This window comes from Pelmatolapia mariae, linkage group LG17 (assembly GCF_036321145.2).
Source record: "Pelmatolapia mariae isolate MD_Pm_ZW linkage group LG17, Pm_UMD_F_2, whole genome shotgun sequence".
Taxonomy (NCBI): Eukaryota; Metazoa; Chordata; class Actinopteri; order Cichliformes; family Cichlidae; genus Pelmatolapia; species Pelmatolapia mariae.
Window position 1 is genome coordinate 35,136,899 of NC_086242.1, and position 14,842 is coordinate 35,151,740.

The 14,842-nt window shown below is 39.4% G+C and overlaps 1 protein-coding gene across 4 annotated transcripts in view; it reads left to right on the top strand.

Moving 5' to 3' along the window:
* Positions 1-4,922: 4,922 nt before the first annotated feature.
* Positions 4,923-14,842, top strand: part of ano2b (anoctamin 2b) — a 78,966-nt gene continuing 69,046 nt past the window's right edge. Inside the window, exons 1-2 of one of the 4 annotated variants that reach the window (XM_063460861.1) lie at positions 4,923-5,160; positions 12,384-12,580. In XM_063460861.1, the coding sequence (XP_063316931.1) occupies positions 5,124-5,160; positions 12,384-12,580 (234 nt within the window). In that variant the 5' untranslated portion in view covers positions 4,923-5,123. Of the gene's footprint in view, positions 5,161-12,383; positions 12,581-14,161; positions 14,276-14,842 lie in introns of those variants that run through there. The other 3 variants (XM_063460862.1, XM_063460864.1, XM_063460863.1) reach the window with 3 other exon arrangements.

Here is a 14,842-nt window from a genome sequence, read left to right on the forward strand (position 1 = left end):
GGTTGGTGTGGGAGGGAACTGGAAGAAACTGGAGTGAACTGGAGCATCTAGAATCGATTCCCTCTCTTTCTCTATTATCTCATGTTCCTCTCCAGGAAGACATGAACCAGATCAGACGACGGGGGAAATCACTCCATTGTCTGTATGCGTGTTTGCGTGCACATGCCTGCGTGCCGTCACGTACTGTGTGCATGAATGTGTGTGCTCCTGTATAATCTTTGTGAGGAACAGTGGGAGTTTAGGAGCATCAGGGTGAGGGTATGACCTGGTTATATTAGGGTTAGGACCTGGTTTGAGGTTAATTAGAAATAATTAGTGTTTCAACCAGTGTGTGTAGTGCTGTGTAGAACCAAAGGTTAAAGACTGCAAAGGCACTAAAATAATTGTGTGTGTGTGACTTGTGCACAGTGGTGCACATGTGCACATATCTGTGTATGCACAACTATGTTAATGTAAATGCTGTTAAACCGTATGTGCATGTATATGCCTATGATGTGTGGGTGTGATTCACTCTGTTTGTGGTGGGTGTTTTGAAGTGGCTTGAAGGGCATAAATATAGATTTGATGCTTTCTCTCTGAATTCGCAGTGTGAGTGTGAAGAGTACATGTTAGCTGTCGAAGATATCTCCATTCATGCGCTTATTTTTCATCTTTTCTACCACTGTAGTGTACATTTTTGAAAAATTAGATGTGAAATGAAATTTCATGATAGGTAAACAAAATAATTACCAAACCATTTGTAATATTACTGCATTTTACACATGTATTTCTTGGGGATACTGGCAGAAGAATCTTCCAGACCAACCGAATCAAGAAATCGCTTAAATAGGGGCAAGGTTTAAATAGCAGTTTGCTGATCTGGACCAATCTGGTGTGTGCTAACACAATACCACAATCTTACCAGGAGAGGAGATCCCAGGAAATTCCCCTTAAGAGAAACTGCAAAAAATTCAAGAGCTACATTTCAGACTCTTCAGGCCTCAGTTAGCATGTTAAAGATCATGACAATCAAAGAAAGACTAGGAAAGCCTCTTCTCTCTGGAAAGAGAGAAATTGTATCTTAACAAACCACAAGAACTCTGGAGCAATGTCATTTGAACAGATTGGAGATTGGTTGGCCATAATGCACAGTGCCACGTTTGGCAAAACCAAAATACAGCCTAACAGCACAAATACTTGATAAAAATTGTCAAGCGTGGTGGTGAAGGGGTCATGATTTGGGCTTGATTTGTGGCCACAGGAGCTGGGTACTTTACAGTCACTGAGTCGACAGTCAACTTCTTTGTATAACAAAGAATTCTTGAGTAAAATGTGAGGCTGATAAACCTTGGGCTGGCAACAGGACAATGATCCCAAGCACAGCAGAAAATCTGCAACAGAAATGCTGAAGAAGAAAAGAAATAGCTCAAAGTTCAGACCTCAACCTGACTGAAATATTATAAATATTATAACAAAATGACAACTGAACTAAAGCAATGTTTTAAAGAACAGTAGGCCAAAATATTATATATTACATATATTAGCTTCAGACCCTGTACCTGTATACTTTACATTGCTTCGCCAAATGGTCAACCACATAACCACAGTCTGTAGTCCGAACATGACCTTTTACCGGTTTCCACGATTACAACACCTAGCCGTTAAAATTACAGCCTTTAATATTTAACGCCCTGAACATATCTGTACCCTCTGTAACTGGAGAATGAACGTGGAGTTGTGTCTGAGTACACACACGTGTGTGTCAGTGTGCCACATCAGATACTTTTACTGACAGAATACGAGGGCGCATGAAAGTGTGTGTTAGTGCGTGCATGCATGTGTGTGTGCAACCTGATGCTGCTTCTCGCACTCTATCTGTATTTAGCATCAGTTACCATCAGGTAGAACAATTAGTCACTGAGGAGAGAGGCCAAGCAGTTAGACAGGGAGGAAGTTTAATGGGTAACACACAAACCTGTAGCTAATTAGATCATTTATTTAATTAATTACTTTCCAAGAGAAGAAATAGAGAAGCAGTAAGGTCGAAATATATGCTTTTACTGATATGCAAATCCCATTTTAACCGTGGTGATAAAAATCTAGCTTTAAATTAAATGCCAAATGTTATAATGAATTGTAAAATTAGAAAAGCTATATTTTTATTAATGATTTAAAAGCATAACAAGTCAAACTTTTTCCTACGTCCAACCTTAAATGTAGCATTTTGCTTGCAATCATGTTTTTATTGTAAACGTAAGTTACCAGAGTGTTATTAGCTAATGCTAACAAGCTAGGTTAGCAAAGACACAGACACCTACTAATCAGTTCTAAGTAAAAAATTAAGACAGAACCAGAATTTTACTCACCAAAACTGGAGCACAAATTTTTCAGACAAGCTGTTAGTACAACCATAACTATACAGGAAGTTTTATTATGTAGTGGGTAATTCTCTTAATCCATCACAAAACACCAGCACTACACACACACTGTTTTAATCACTTGAGTTAGCAAAAATGGTGTCTAGCATACAACTCTGGACTATAGTTGCCTCTGTAAGGACACCTGTAAATAAAACAGTATCCATAGGTAAGAAAAAAATCCCTCGCCTTCAGATTTACAAAGACTGTAGAGGCTAAAACCAACTTTTCCAGGAGGGTGTAAACATATTGTTTCCATGACTGAAGTTCACCATTTTAATATAGAAGTCTATGGGAATTGGAACGAGCCATAACTGCCCATTAAATGAACTGCAGTTTTTGGCCTTCCACATTAGCTTCATTTTTCAGTCCTACAGGCAGCTGCTTGCTGTGAACATAAATTTTTAAGTGGAGATGTTAACTACACCTAAGGAGCATTTGAACAGCAAACATCCATTGCTTGATATTCTGACATATGCATCACTAAAGCCAAACAAGTGATAAAGATCAAGCTGTTATATTAAATCGGTAAATGTTGGATTTCCTAGACAATTGTGGGGCAATTTACCATCTTTTGTTTAAAAAAAAAGATGTATTACTTAGAGCTACATGTTTCTTTGCTCACAAAGGCTCGTGGACAGTCTGTGGGTTTAAAGCAGTTTGAAATGACAAGCAAATACTATTCAGTACATCTAAGGTCTCTGAGAAAGGATACATAAACAAATGTGCAAGATTTGTCATTGCTCAGCAAACAAAAAGAAGAAGTTTTGAGGTTGGTATTTCTGCTGTGCACATTGTCCAAGCCTAGTCTGCTCTCAGAAATCTCATTTCATGGATGCTTTTTCAGTATAGTCGCAAAAACAGATACTTTGGTCCCATTTATTTAGCTGAATCACAGCTAAATAGTTTGACAGGAATAAAAAGTATTTTTGCACTAACAAGGTGGTTCTGCACATCACAGTGTGCAGTATGTTCTTTTTTCTGAGAAAACTGGATAACTGGAGGACAAAAAAGAAGTGACAGCCCCCCCCCCCCCCCCCAAAAAAAACTCTCCACAGCAGTGAGTACAAGACCTGACGCACAACATGAGAGATGCAGAGAAGACCTGAGAAAAAGTTAAAAGTCAAGGACAAAGGTGTAGCTAGTTATTTTGAAGAAATTGTAAAAATGGCCATAAAATCCAAAATGGAAAAAGTAGCTACTAAACAGGACCCACTCAAAATCAGGCCAGCGAAGAAAAACACAGCTAATGTTAACATAACATAACTGACGTCCCCTAGCGACACATAAGAGTATATATTGATATAGGAGACACATAAAAAGGGGAAAACTAACACAAACAAAAACCAAAAAGCCCTAACGTAGCATAACAATTTTTTACAAACCAACATTTATCATATTTATATAGTTTATCATATTTATATAATCACATTTGCCATGACCATCTCACCCAGCCAACCAGTCCTTTTGAGCTTGGGGAAACACAAGTAGCATTTGAGCCAATGGTGTTGAATTTAATGGAACTGTGAATGCAGATCAAATTTTAGATCTGTAAATCACACTGCACACTGTGCACACACCGGAAATTGAGTAGAAGCATACCTGGAGAGAGAAAACACAACATGAAATGCTACCAGTCATGGACTGGCCTCCCCAGAACCTTAACATACAAAGGAACAAATATCCAAAGAAGAGCTTTGAATGTCCTTCAAGAAGGACATGGAAACCCATATCTGAAGGCTTCTACTTTCACTGGGTTGCTTTTTCGCACTTCCTGACACAACTCCAGAAATAGTTGTGCCTTCTCCCAGCATCAAACTAGAGAGCTACTGTTTGTTAGGTGAATTTAAAAACTAAAAAAACTGGCCCAAGAGAGATGTGTAAATGTGGTCATTGCAAATATTTAAACATACTGACTTTCAACCTCATTAGAACTGTACAAAAATTTTAAAAAGATCAAAACCAGGCCACTTCTATAAAATTGTTACGACTCATAAACAAGTACCACAAGTGATAACACCTGAGTCATCTCCATGTCCCGATTAAAATGACGAAAGGGAATTAAATGTCGCAAAGGACTCTTTTACACTTCAACCTAGTGCACATATAAAGGTATAGGGCTGTTTTTCACAATCTTGCTTGAACATATATTCTTTATTCTTGCTCTATAATTAGCTAGTAATATCTGGACTTGTTATTGCCCTGTTGAAGGTGCACCTAAAGTCCATATGTGCTGCTCCTAATGCGAACTGTCACTATCGCGCTCTCTGCTCCTTGTATAATTTTAATTTGCCCCAGGATGCCTCTCTCTGGTCTTAAGTCCTTTAAGACACCACAGGTTTGCAGCTAAATCTAAACAGAAGGCACAGTAATTACTGCACATTTGATGCCCCAATAATCTCCGCTCAAGTATGTGGGGCTATAATTCCTTCGCCAAACACCCAGTCAGCCAGCTGGTCTCTTACCCATGAGCCTGGTGTACAGTGCATTAAGCAAGTGTACACAATAAGCTGAGTTACGGAGTTTCTGCCGCCCTGCCAGCCAGTTGGAGAGGAGCATTATCCCGTCAGAGCTAAGCTTCATCAGAGTTTAGGATTGTACTACTGAGTCAGAGTGTTGCTGTTCTTCCTCTTACCTGCTGCTCTCGGCAAAACAGTATGGTTAACTGACTGGCTGACTGGGAACTTATGGGAAACGAGTCTCTGCTTGAGTCACAGAGTTGGTGAAATGGCCTTCCGCAGATCTCCCTCCTCTACCTGTGCAGGTGAGTGCTGCAGACACTGATAGAAAGGCCTTGTCTCTTTCCTTTGTGTGGCCTGTGTGGCCTGTCCCTCCTGTATCTTCACCTAACAAAAGACAGGACCACTGTAGAGTAACTCACCTTTTGTACCTTCCCTGTTCCCCCAGTGTGTGTGTTTGTGTGATTGTGTCAGCAGGCCACGTGGGGCAGCCATCAGCAGGCAGCTCTTTACAGCAGGCAGGGTATATGGTTGCATGTGAGTTTAATACAGTTATGCAGTTGGGCCCCTCTTGAGCCTCTTGCTGTTCTCAGCTTGTCTCAGAGAGGAAATCTTTTGTCGTATTTGAACAGAATTAATCAGTTTTGAGAGATGACTGTTTCTCAGACATGTGCTCTCTCGAGGTAAGCCTCAGGCAGAGCAGTAATCCCAATTTATTTACATGGCTGACTGCTGCTGTGATTCACTGTTAGTCAGGCGAGGAGCCTCCTGGGCCTAAGGTGAAATTTTATTTTTGGGTTTAAACAGCAGGATACTGGCAAGGCAACATCCTCAGAAACTCAGAAAGACAGGTTAAAAGAAACCCTCCTTTTATGCCCCCCACCCCCACCTGGAGGCTTTCTCTCCCAAAGTCAATAAGAGAATAATGACTGATAATTTATAACTGTCTTTGATCTACTGCCTATGTTACCTTCTTTTTCATTTAATAGTGTGTACAGTATATGTGCATAAAAATACAGACACATGAATGAATCTGAAAGACACAAGCAGAAATCTGTAATTTTTCTTGGGGGAAAGACATGGTGTGACATAAGGTATTGCCATAACTGCAATACCTTATGGTAACTGTGAAGCATGGTGGCTTTGGCCTGCTTTGGTACCTCAAAGCCTTGATGCCTCTAATTGCTGGGAGAAAGCCATTTACCCATATTTGACCCATGTCCATGACAGAGAAAATCCTTTGGCCAACATTTTGCAAGACTTGTACTGAATAATTTGTTTAATTATTAAGTTATTCAGGTAACATATTGGTACATTAAAAAAACTAGTTCTATTAGATATTAGACACAAAATACATTTTACTTCACAGAAAAGTCCCTTCTCATGGATTAAATATTACCATTATGTAGGCTGGACCATGACTGGTCTTCAAACCATTAACTAAGACTGATATACAAAACCAATCAAGAAATGTGAAATTCATTTTTCATCAAAGGGGACTTTGATATTTGTGACAAAAATTCTTGTGCAATTCAGCCCAGCTCAGTGCTCAGCTAATGGTGGAAGTCTCCAGTGCTGTAACACAATCATTTCCCCCTCTAATTAGTAGTTAATAACATAAAACCAAATAAGACAGTGTTCAGGCAGAGGTGTCCGTGCAATCAGTCAACTAGAGCTGAGGCAGCATGTACTAAAAGCATCAGCATTAAGTCTATGTGCCGTGCTGCTGCCCATTAGCTGTTCTCTGAAAGGTGCCCTTTGTCTCTGCCATTAGAAATCAGTGTGAAAATAGAGAGAGAGTTTATCTTACACAATCATTCTGAGAAACAGACGCTGGATGAAACTGCAAGAGCTTCTGGTATAAAGCAACAAGGAAAGTGAGGAAGCTTTTTTATGTCAGGCACCTCAAAAGAGATACAGCGTCCCAATTTAGAATAATATGTCTCATGGGACACTCCTTGCAGTGCAATCTCTGAACACAAAATACAGAATAAACGTTTTGTATTCACATATTTTCCAATAAATTTTCAGAGTACAGAGATTAAGCTATCACTTTTTCAGATTTGGACCCCTGCATGCTCCCTCTAAGACCCCCTGCTGCTCCCCAGAAACCATTTCATGGACGAATAGACAGTTTGTCATTTGCAAAAAATATATTTAATTACCTGCTGTGTTCTTTTAAGTTGGACTGCCTGTTGGTGTGTATGGCATCAAGGCAAAATGTCATAGGGGACACCTCCGGTAGCAGGAATAACCACAAAGGCGGTTTGGAGTGTACTGAATAGTATTTATTAGAGCCTGAATGAATGATTTTGGCGTCTTTTATGGTTTTGGGGGGATACAATATTAGCTTATTAGCAGATATTTGTTGTATAAATGCACAGATACTGTTTGTCCACACACTGAGTTATACTGAGCAGAGAAAATGATGGGGGCATTATGTCACAAGCTAGTTTGCAACTTAATGTAAAGACCGCGCTTGACTCATCACCTGCGCGGCTGTGATGCTACTCTACGATGTGCTGCAGAGAGTGCTGCAAGCAAGGAGTTGGAGCTGCTCTCCTGCGCAAACTGTATGATGACCATTGTTTGATGACCCTTTCGGAATAACCCCTGGCATGTTTTTCTGCATTATGTTGTGTAATGTCGAACAAGCTGATATCTGTGTTAGGCCAATATCAGATGATAATATTGTCAGGCTGTCCTGTGAAGATATGTTTATGTTCTGTGGACTGATTTTGTCAGTAGTTTTGCAGCTGTGCAAAACTGTTGCAGGTGTTTATTAAAGGTCATGTATGAAGATGGGTGTGGTCTGGCTCAGGACTACTACTATATTGCTGGTACACATTCTTTTTAATTAACTCTGCCAAAGAGGTCATGTTTTCTTTAGCATTTGCATATCATACTGTCTGTAAACATGGCAGCTCACAAAGATTTAAATGAATTCTGATGGCTTACATCCAACAACAACATCTCCGAGGTCAACCCAACGATTTATTGGTTGAAAATTGACAAAAAAAAATTTTTTTTACAAGTATTGTGTGTATTGTCAACACATAGAAAATACCATTTAAAGATTTCAAATATCATGAAATATTGACCTCTGACCTCTCCTTCAAGGTCAATAGATTGATCCGAAGGTCAAAGTGATAAGAATGCTTCATGGAGCTGTTTATTAAAACTATGTTTCCACCTGCTAGTGTTTATACTGACAACATATATGCATATAGGGAATGATATAGGGTGATTCTAAATGTCACTAAATGTCACTACTTCGGACCTCTGACCTCGTCTTCAAAGTCAAAAAATTCAGAAATTTTCCATTTATCTTTAAAACGATGCTGAAAATTCTACTGTCTTCGTTCATATTGTATTGTATGTAGGAAATGATGCAGTTATGTGGGGGTTTTGACTATCACATTATAGTTTGCATCCAAATATCATCTCACATTTAACCTCAGATCTCACTTTTACATTTCACATCTGCCTTTCTTTTAATTGTTAAGAGAAATTATTAAAAGAAAGAGAATGAACTGCCTTGTTATTTAGAAATACACTGTAGTATAATATTATATAATAACCTAAAAATATTCTTTACAAATCAACACCTATTATCCATGACCTACTCCTACATAATGTTTGTGTAATCAAAGAAAACAGATGTTATACTACCCTTAACTCATTTTTGCTGCACTACAACTTTTTTGGTCATCTGTGTTTGAAGCTTGTGAGCTTTGTGTCTCTTCTTGTGCCCTTATGTTTCTTCCTGCTATTCCCTGAGTAAGAGTATTCTTTTAAACACTTTCATTTAATCTAATTTTGACTGTACCTATTTGTTCTGAGCGTTTTTACTTTTTTGGGGGTTGTGGTGTTCATCAAATTAAAGGTAAAGTTTGAAGATGGGTGTAGTTGGAGAACTTGCTAAGATGATCTCAAGTTCATGTTTTATTTTACAATTTAGACACACTAACCCTGTTTTCAGCAAAGCTCTGCCTTATTTTTAAAGTAGGGCTTTACATAAATATAAAGTTTATGGGGATATTCTCAATAATTTCCCCCTCCTACCAGATTCAAATTGGCGACCTTCCAGTGACAGGCCTGCCTCTTGCACCTCCAGGCTACTGTGATGCTATATACATACATATCTATATATATGTATGTATCTATATGTATAATTAATAATATAATATGGATAATTGTGTGCTTGAAATCCTAAAAACATTTTACCCCTCTTGACCTCACGGATAGATTTCATTGTCATACCATATTTTTTAGCACGGTGCAACTATTTGGATGACCAAGAGAAAGAGCTGTCCGTGGTACTGAAATGAGAGCACAGCACGTGGCCTGGTGCGTTACTATGGCTACAGCTGTCTGTATCCCTAAAATAACCATACACAGAGAGAGAGAGAGAGTAACCTTATTACAAAAAAATGGCAATCTGTTCAGTTCCTGACAGCACAGTGGTCACACTGATAAAAGCGGACAAATATCGTTTTTGTCACTAATGCTCTCAAACTCCCTCCGAGGTACCATTTGGAAAATCAGCACTCAGTGCTATGCAACAAGTAACCTGCTGTTTTTTTCTTCCTTCATGCCCTTAATGCAGGATAAAAATGAAGTCTACACATTTACAGTATTTTTTTTTGTTTCTTGTATTTTTCTTTTGTTTTCTTTGTGTTACAATGTGTCCTTTGTGCTCTGAGGCAAATTGAGAAGTTGGCACTTTGTAGGCTTGTCCTTTGTAAAGTGCTTTGAGACGAACTTTGTGATTGACTGACACATGCATCAATTTGCACAGTGGGAAACAAAGCTCCACTGGGCCACTTTGCATACTTGTAGCTCTAAATACAGAGAAAACTGGCTGAAAATGTTGAACGCAAGACTGCCAAACCTGTGTGACACACTGACCTGGGGATAAAATAGTGTATATATCCATTTTCAAAAGGACAGATGGCAGCACGTTTATTGGTGGGTCACCTTACTTTTTGAAGCTGAGTATATATTATGTTGCATTATGGAGAAGAAATGCAGTAAACAAAAGCTTAAGATAGTGAAGAATGGTGGAACAAAACAGTTCTGGGATATAAATGACCTTACTGAGAGTTAGAGATGATACCATCCATTCTCTTCTGCTTACCCAATTCAGTGTCACTGGAGTGCTGGAGCCTATCCCAACTGCCACAGGGCGAGAAGACAGGGTACAACCTGGACAGGATGCTAGTATTTCACAGGAGAAAATACTAGATTTATTTATTCATTTAATATATACCAAGCAAATGTTTAGAATGTTTTAAACTTTTTAAACAGATACAGTGCATCCAGAAAGTATTCACAGCACTTCACTTGTTCCACATTTTGTCATGTTCCAGCCTCATTCCAAAATGAATTAATTCATTTTCTAGACACAGTACCCCAAAATGACAAAATGAAATAAGTTTGCTTGGAATTCTTGCAAATTTATCAAAAACAAAAAACAAAAATATAACATCTAAGTATTCACATCCTTTGCTCAGCACCTTGTTGAAGCACCTCTGATAGTAACTACAGACTCTTTTTCATTATGATGCTACAAGCTTGGCACACCTATTTTTGGAAATTCTCTCCCATTCTTTTTTTGCAGAACCTTTCAAGCTCATCAGGTAGGATAGGAAGTGTCGGTGCCATTTCTCAAGAGAGGTTCAAGTCTCAGCTCTGGCTTGACTGGTCAAGGACATTCACAGAATGATTTTAAAGCCACTCCTTTATCTAGGCTGTCCAGAGTGGTCAGGAGTAGGTTGTCATCAAGGATGTCTTTGTACATCGCTGCATCCATCTTTCCCCAACCGTAACCAGCCTCCCAGCTGCCTCCCAGCTGCTGAAAAACATCCCCACAGCATTATACTGCCACCACCATGCTTCACTCTAGGGATAGTATCGGCTAGGTGATGAGTGGTGCTGGTTTCCTCCTGACATGATGCTTGGTATTCTTTTTTTTTAATCAGATCAGAGAATTCTGTTTCCCATGGTCTAAGAGTCCTTCAGGGGGCTTTGGCAAACTCCAGGCATACTGTCATGTACCTTTTTCAAAGGCGTGGCTTTCTTCTGGCCACTCTACCATACAGGCCTGATTGGTGGAGTGCTGCAGAAATGATTGTCCTTTTGGGAGATTCTCCTTTCTCCACAGAGTAAAACTAGAACTCTGGATCGCTCACTTCTTCCCTTTATGGATGTTGGAGCCGACTGTGTTCACTGGGACCTTAAATACAGGACAATTTTTCTTTACCCTTGCCCTGATCTGTGCCTCGATACAATCCTGTCTAGAGATCTACAGACAATTTCTTGGATTTTATGGCTTGGTTTGTGCTTTGACATGAACTGTACACGACTGAATCTTGTATAGACAGGTGTGTCCCTTTCCAAGCCATGTCCAATCAACTTAACATAAGTGGACTCAAGTTGTAGAAACATCAGAGAGATGATCAGTGGAAACAGGATGCACCTATGCTCAGTTTTGAGTGTACCTGTTATATTTTTGTATTTGCTTTCTTAATACATTTTCAAGAATTTCTCTTTGTCATTATGGGGGATTTTGTGTAGAATTTTGAGGTGAAAAATGAATAAAATCCATACAAGAATAAGGCTGTAACATGACAAAATGTTGATGAAAAGAAGTGCTGTGAATACTGTGTCTGTATGTAAATGTGCAAAATATGTAGACAAAGGAAAAGCTTTCAGGCACTGGAAACTTTCTAGTTTCTGTTTGTAGTACACCTGTCATCCCAGTTTTATTGACTGGGCTTGTTTGAGCAGTCTTTGGTTACATGCAGGTAAACAGTCCAGAGTAAAAGAGCGATTCCATTTCAAAAACATCTGCTGTCATGTGATGCTAGACACTAACTTTAAAAACTGTACAAACAATTAGTCTTGAACTGGATAGCCATTATTTGCTAGCCACAGATCCTGGCTAAGTGAACAGACCAGCAGATGTGTCCCACAATAGTCTGCAGCTTAGCATTAAAACACAAGTCAGAGAGAAACAATTGGACAATGGTCGCACAGCCTGACTGGCGACCTGTCCAGGTTGTACCCTGCCTCTCGCCCTAAGACAGCTAGAATTGGTCTAGTTTGCTTCAAATGTAACTAAATTTGTTGTTAAGTTCTTAGGAAGTTTGCCGGTTAACATATTTAATCTTAATTGTGGTCAGTTTGGGGTTTTACGGAGAGATTATGTGTTGAACTATGTCTTGAAGGGGAAACAGCAATTTCCTGAGACCTGGAAGCCAGTAACTTCAGAAACTCACTGCACCTGGTTACTCAAGTCACACAGTGAGTGTGACTTCGCATGAAATCACACCAAATGAGACTTGTGTTTCATAATAGACAGATTTTTCTACATATACATAAATTACAGCTAGCTCATTGTTGTTTCTTCGGTAATCGTATTAAATAAAGCTAACTGATATGTGAACAATATCAGTTCACACACTGTTAGAATTAGTTGAATAATCTGCAGCTGTGTTTAATTTCCAAAATAAATGTCTTGCAGAGTCATGGCCTAATGGTGCAGGCTTCAAGCGAGCGGCCACAGTACTCAGCGAATCTTCCTCGATCCATAGTGATGCGCTGTGCTACCTGAATAAGGACATGTCCAGGATTGGACTGGAACCCATGTCCTACAGCACCCTGGAGCCTGGACCTTATAGAGAAGAACCATGGGCTGAGGAATCACAAAGTCTGCTACAGGTAACTACAGGACCAGAGAAAATGTGCATGTGTGGGTAACTATAATAACATGCTTGAAAAGCTATAATATTTTTTGGGGAACCAGTCTAATGTTTTTTTTTTTCCTTTCGTTCTTTCGTTACCAACTTCCTCAACTAAGCCAATCACGTAATATTTCCTGTGAGTTCATGTGTTTCATTGCATTGCATCATTGTATGATTTATCATGTCTCATTAAAATGACCCCAGATAAGACTGTGATAATGATGAAGGAGGCCAGTCTCTGAGGTTTAATGATGTTTGTTCCTGTACTCTTTCAAAATAAAAGTCTGAGATATTTGAACAGCCTAGAATCACCTCGGACTGACTTTGAGAAGAAGTTTAAAATGAATGTAAGATTAAGGAAAAGACTTGAGCTGAATAAGAAGGTTGACAGTGGAAATGGGTTAATGGCAAAAGCTGGGGTTATGTGCCATCTGTGTGTGTGTGTGTGTGTGTGTGTGTGTGTGTGTGTGTGTGTGTGTGTGTGTGTGTTTGGGGGGGAGGGTGTTCTACAATACACCCTTTATAATGCTTCAAAACACAGTTAACAGAACATGTATATACTGATGCAACACAAAAATGTGCTCACTTCTTTTTCTTTTTTTTGCATACCATTTCCTTACACTTGTACGTTAGTCCCTCCATCACACAAACACACGAAAAGAAAGAAAAATCTTTCAAATTTAAAATAGAAAAACCGACATGCTGCGAAAAGCACAGATATGCTGCTGGGGCACAAAAGCACTGTTTCAAAAACATTTTGCTGCTTTAATGATGTGAAAACACAGGTCTCCCTGCAAGTTACATCACCGAAGTGTGGAAACAGCCAATGCTGCTCCCTCTCTCCACGCTGCAAAAAGTGTCCATCCTAACCACCTTACCCAAAACTAAAAATGAAAAGTAACAAACACTTTGGGGAGTCCTATGTTTTACTGTAAATAAATTTGGTCTTTTTTTCAGGTGGTTGAATGTCATATACACTCAAAAAAACAAAAGAAAAAGAAAAAAAAGAGAAGAAATCTACCCAAAATGCTGATTTTAGCTAATAATGTAAAATGTCTACGTAATTTTGTTACATAGGTACGATGTAAAATGTAATTTTACATAATCTTTAACCTGAATTAAGTACAAAGTATGTAAATAAATTAATCTTTGAATATAGCGACATGTATACTCAAAAAAGGAAAAAAAATTCAAATTAAAAAACTCAAATTAACTGAGGGTGATTTTTTTTCTTTTTTGAGTATACATGTCGCTAAGAGCAGCAAGACCAAAACAACATATTGGAGATGGGCATTTTTTACAGCGTGGGACGCTCCGTGCCAAAAGCGCAGGCAGCGCGCAGGCAGCCTCCAGATCACACAGTTGGATAGATGGGTATCACCAGCATGTGATCAGGCTGCCGATTGCATACGCACTGCCTCATACATCTGACAGACAAAGAAAATAATGAAACCTGAGACACTCGATCCGTCGCTCCACCTGGACTGTCGACTAACTGGAGTGACTTCATGAATCTGATGGGAGGGATGGGAGGGATGATGAATCCGGAGGTATTTTTCTGCCTAAACCGCCAACTTTCACTCCTGCTCTTCTTCTTCTCCCACTACTACTCCTCTGTGTGTCTTTAAAGCGCAACAGCATGCAGGTCTCCCCGAGTGAAGACAAGATCCCAGTAAGTACAACGGCAGCCTCTCCGCACGCCGCTTCTCTTGGTCTTCTGGTCGTGGTCTGGAGTTAGTTTTTACTACACCTCATTGTTCGTGACATATTTACGACTCTCTATGGTAGTTCTCATATTCGTTTTACATTTGGTGACATTGCCGAAAGCTCGGCTTTAATTTTTGATTTGAAGTGTTTCTCCATCTGCTATATTTACTTGGAACCTATAATTAGTTAATTTGTCCAGGGGGCAGCAAGAAACGTAAGACGACGCTTTCGATTATACGTGAGAACATCATAATTGGCTATCATATACCACTTTATGATGAGCAGACAGGTGAGGCTTAGTAAAAGGTTTGGCAACCTCCAGGGAAGGTCTTCCCAGGAGTTTTCATTAAGCTCTTAACAGAACAACAACTACCGGGGGATTCTTGGTACTGGTTAAACTAAAGCAACTAAAAATCCCTGCACACCTGTCTCTCTCGCTCTCTGTTATGTGTGAGCAAACACAAGCACTATATTGAAGCTCCAGGAGCGTGACTGTAGCAGCGTTTGTGTGTCCTGTAGAGTAGTACAGACA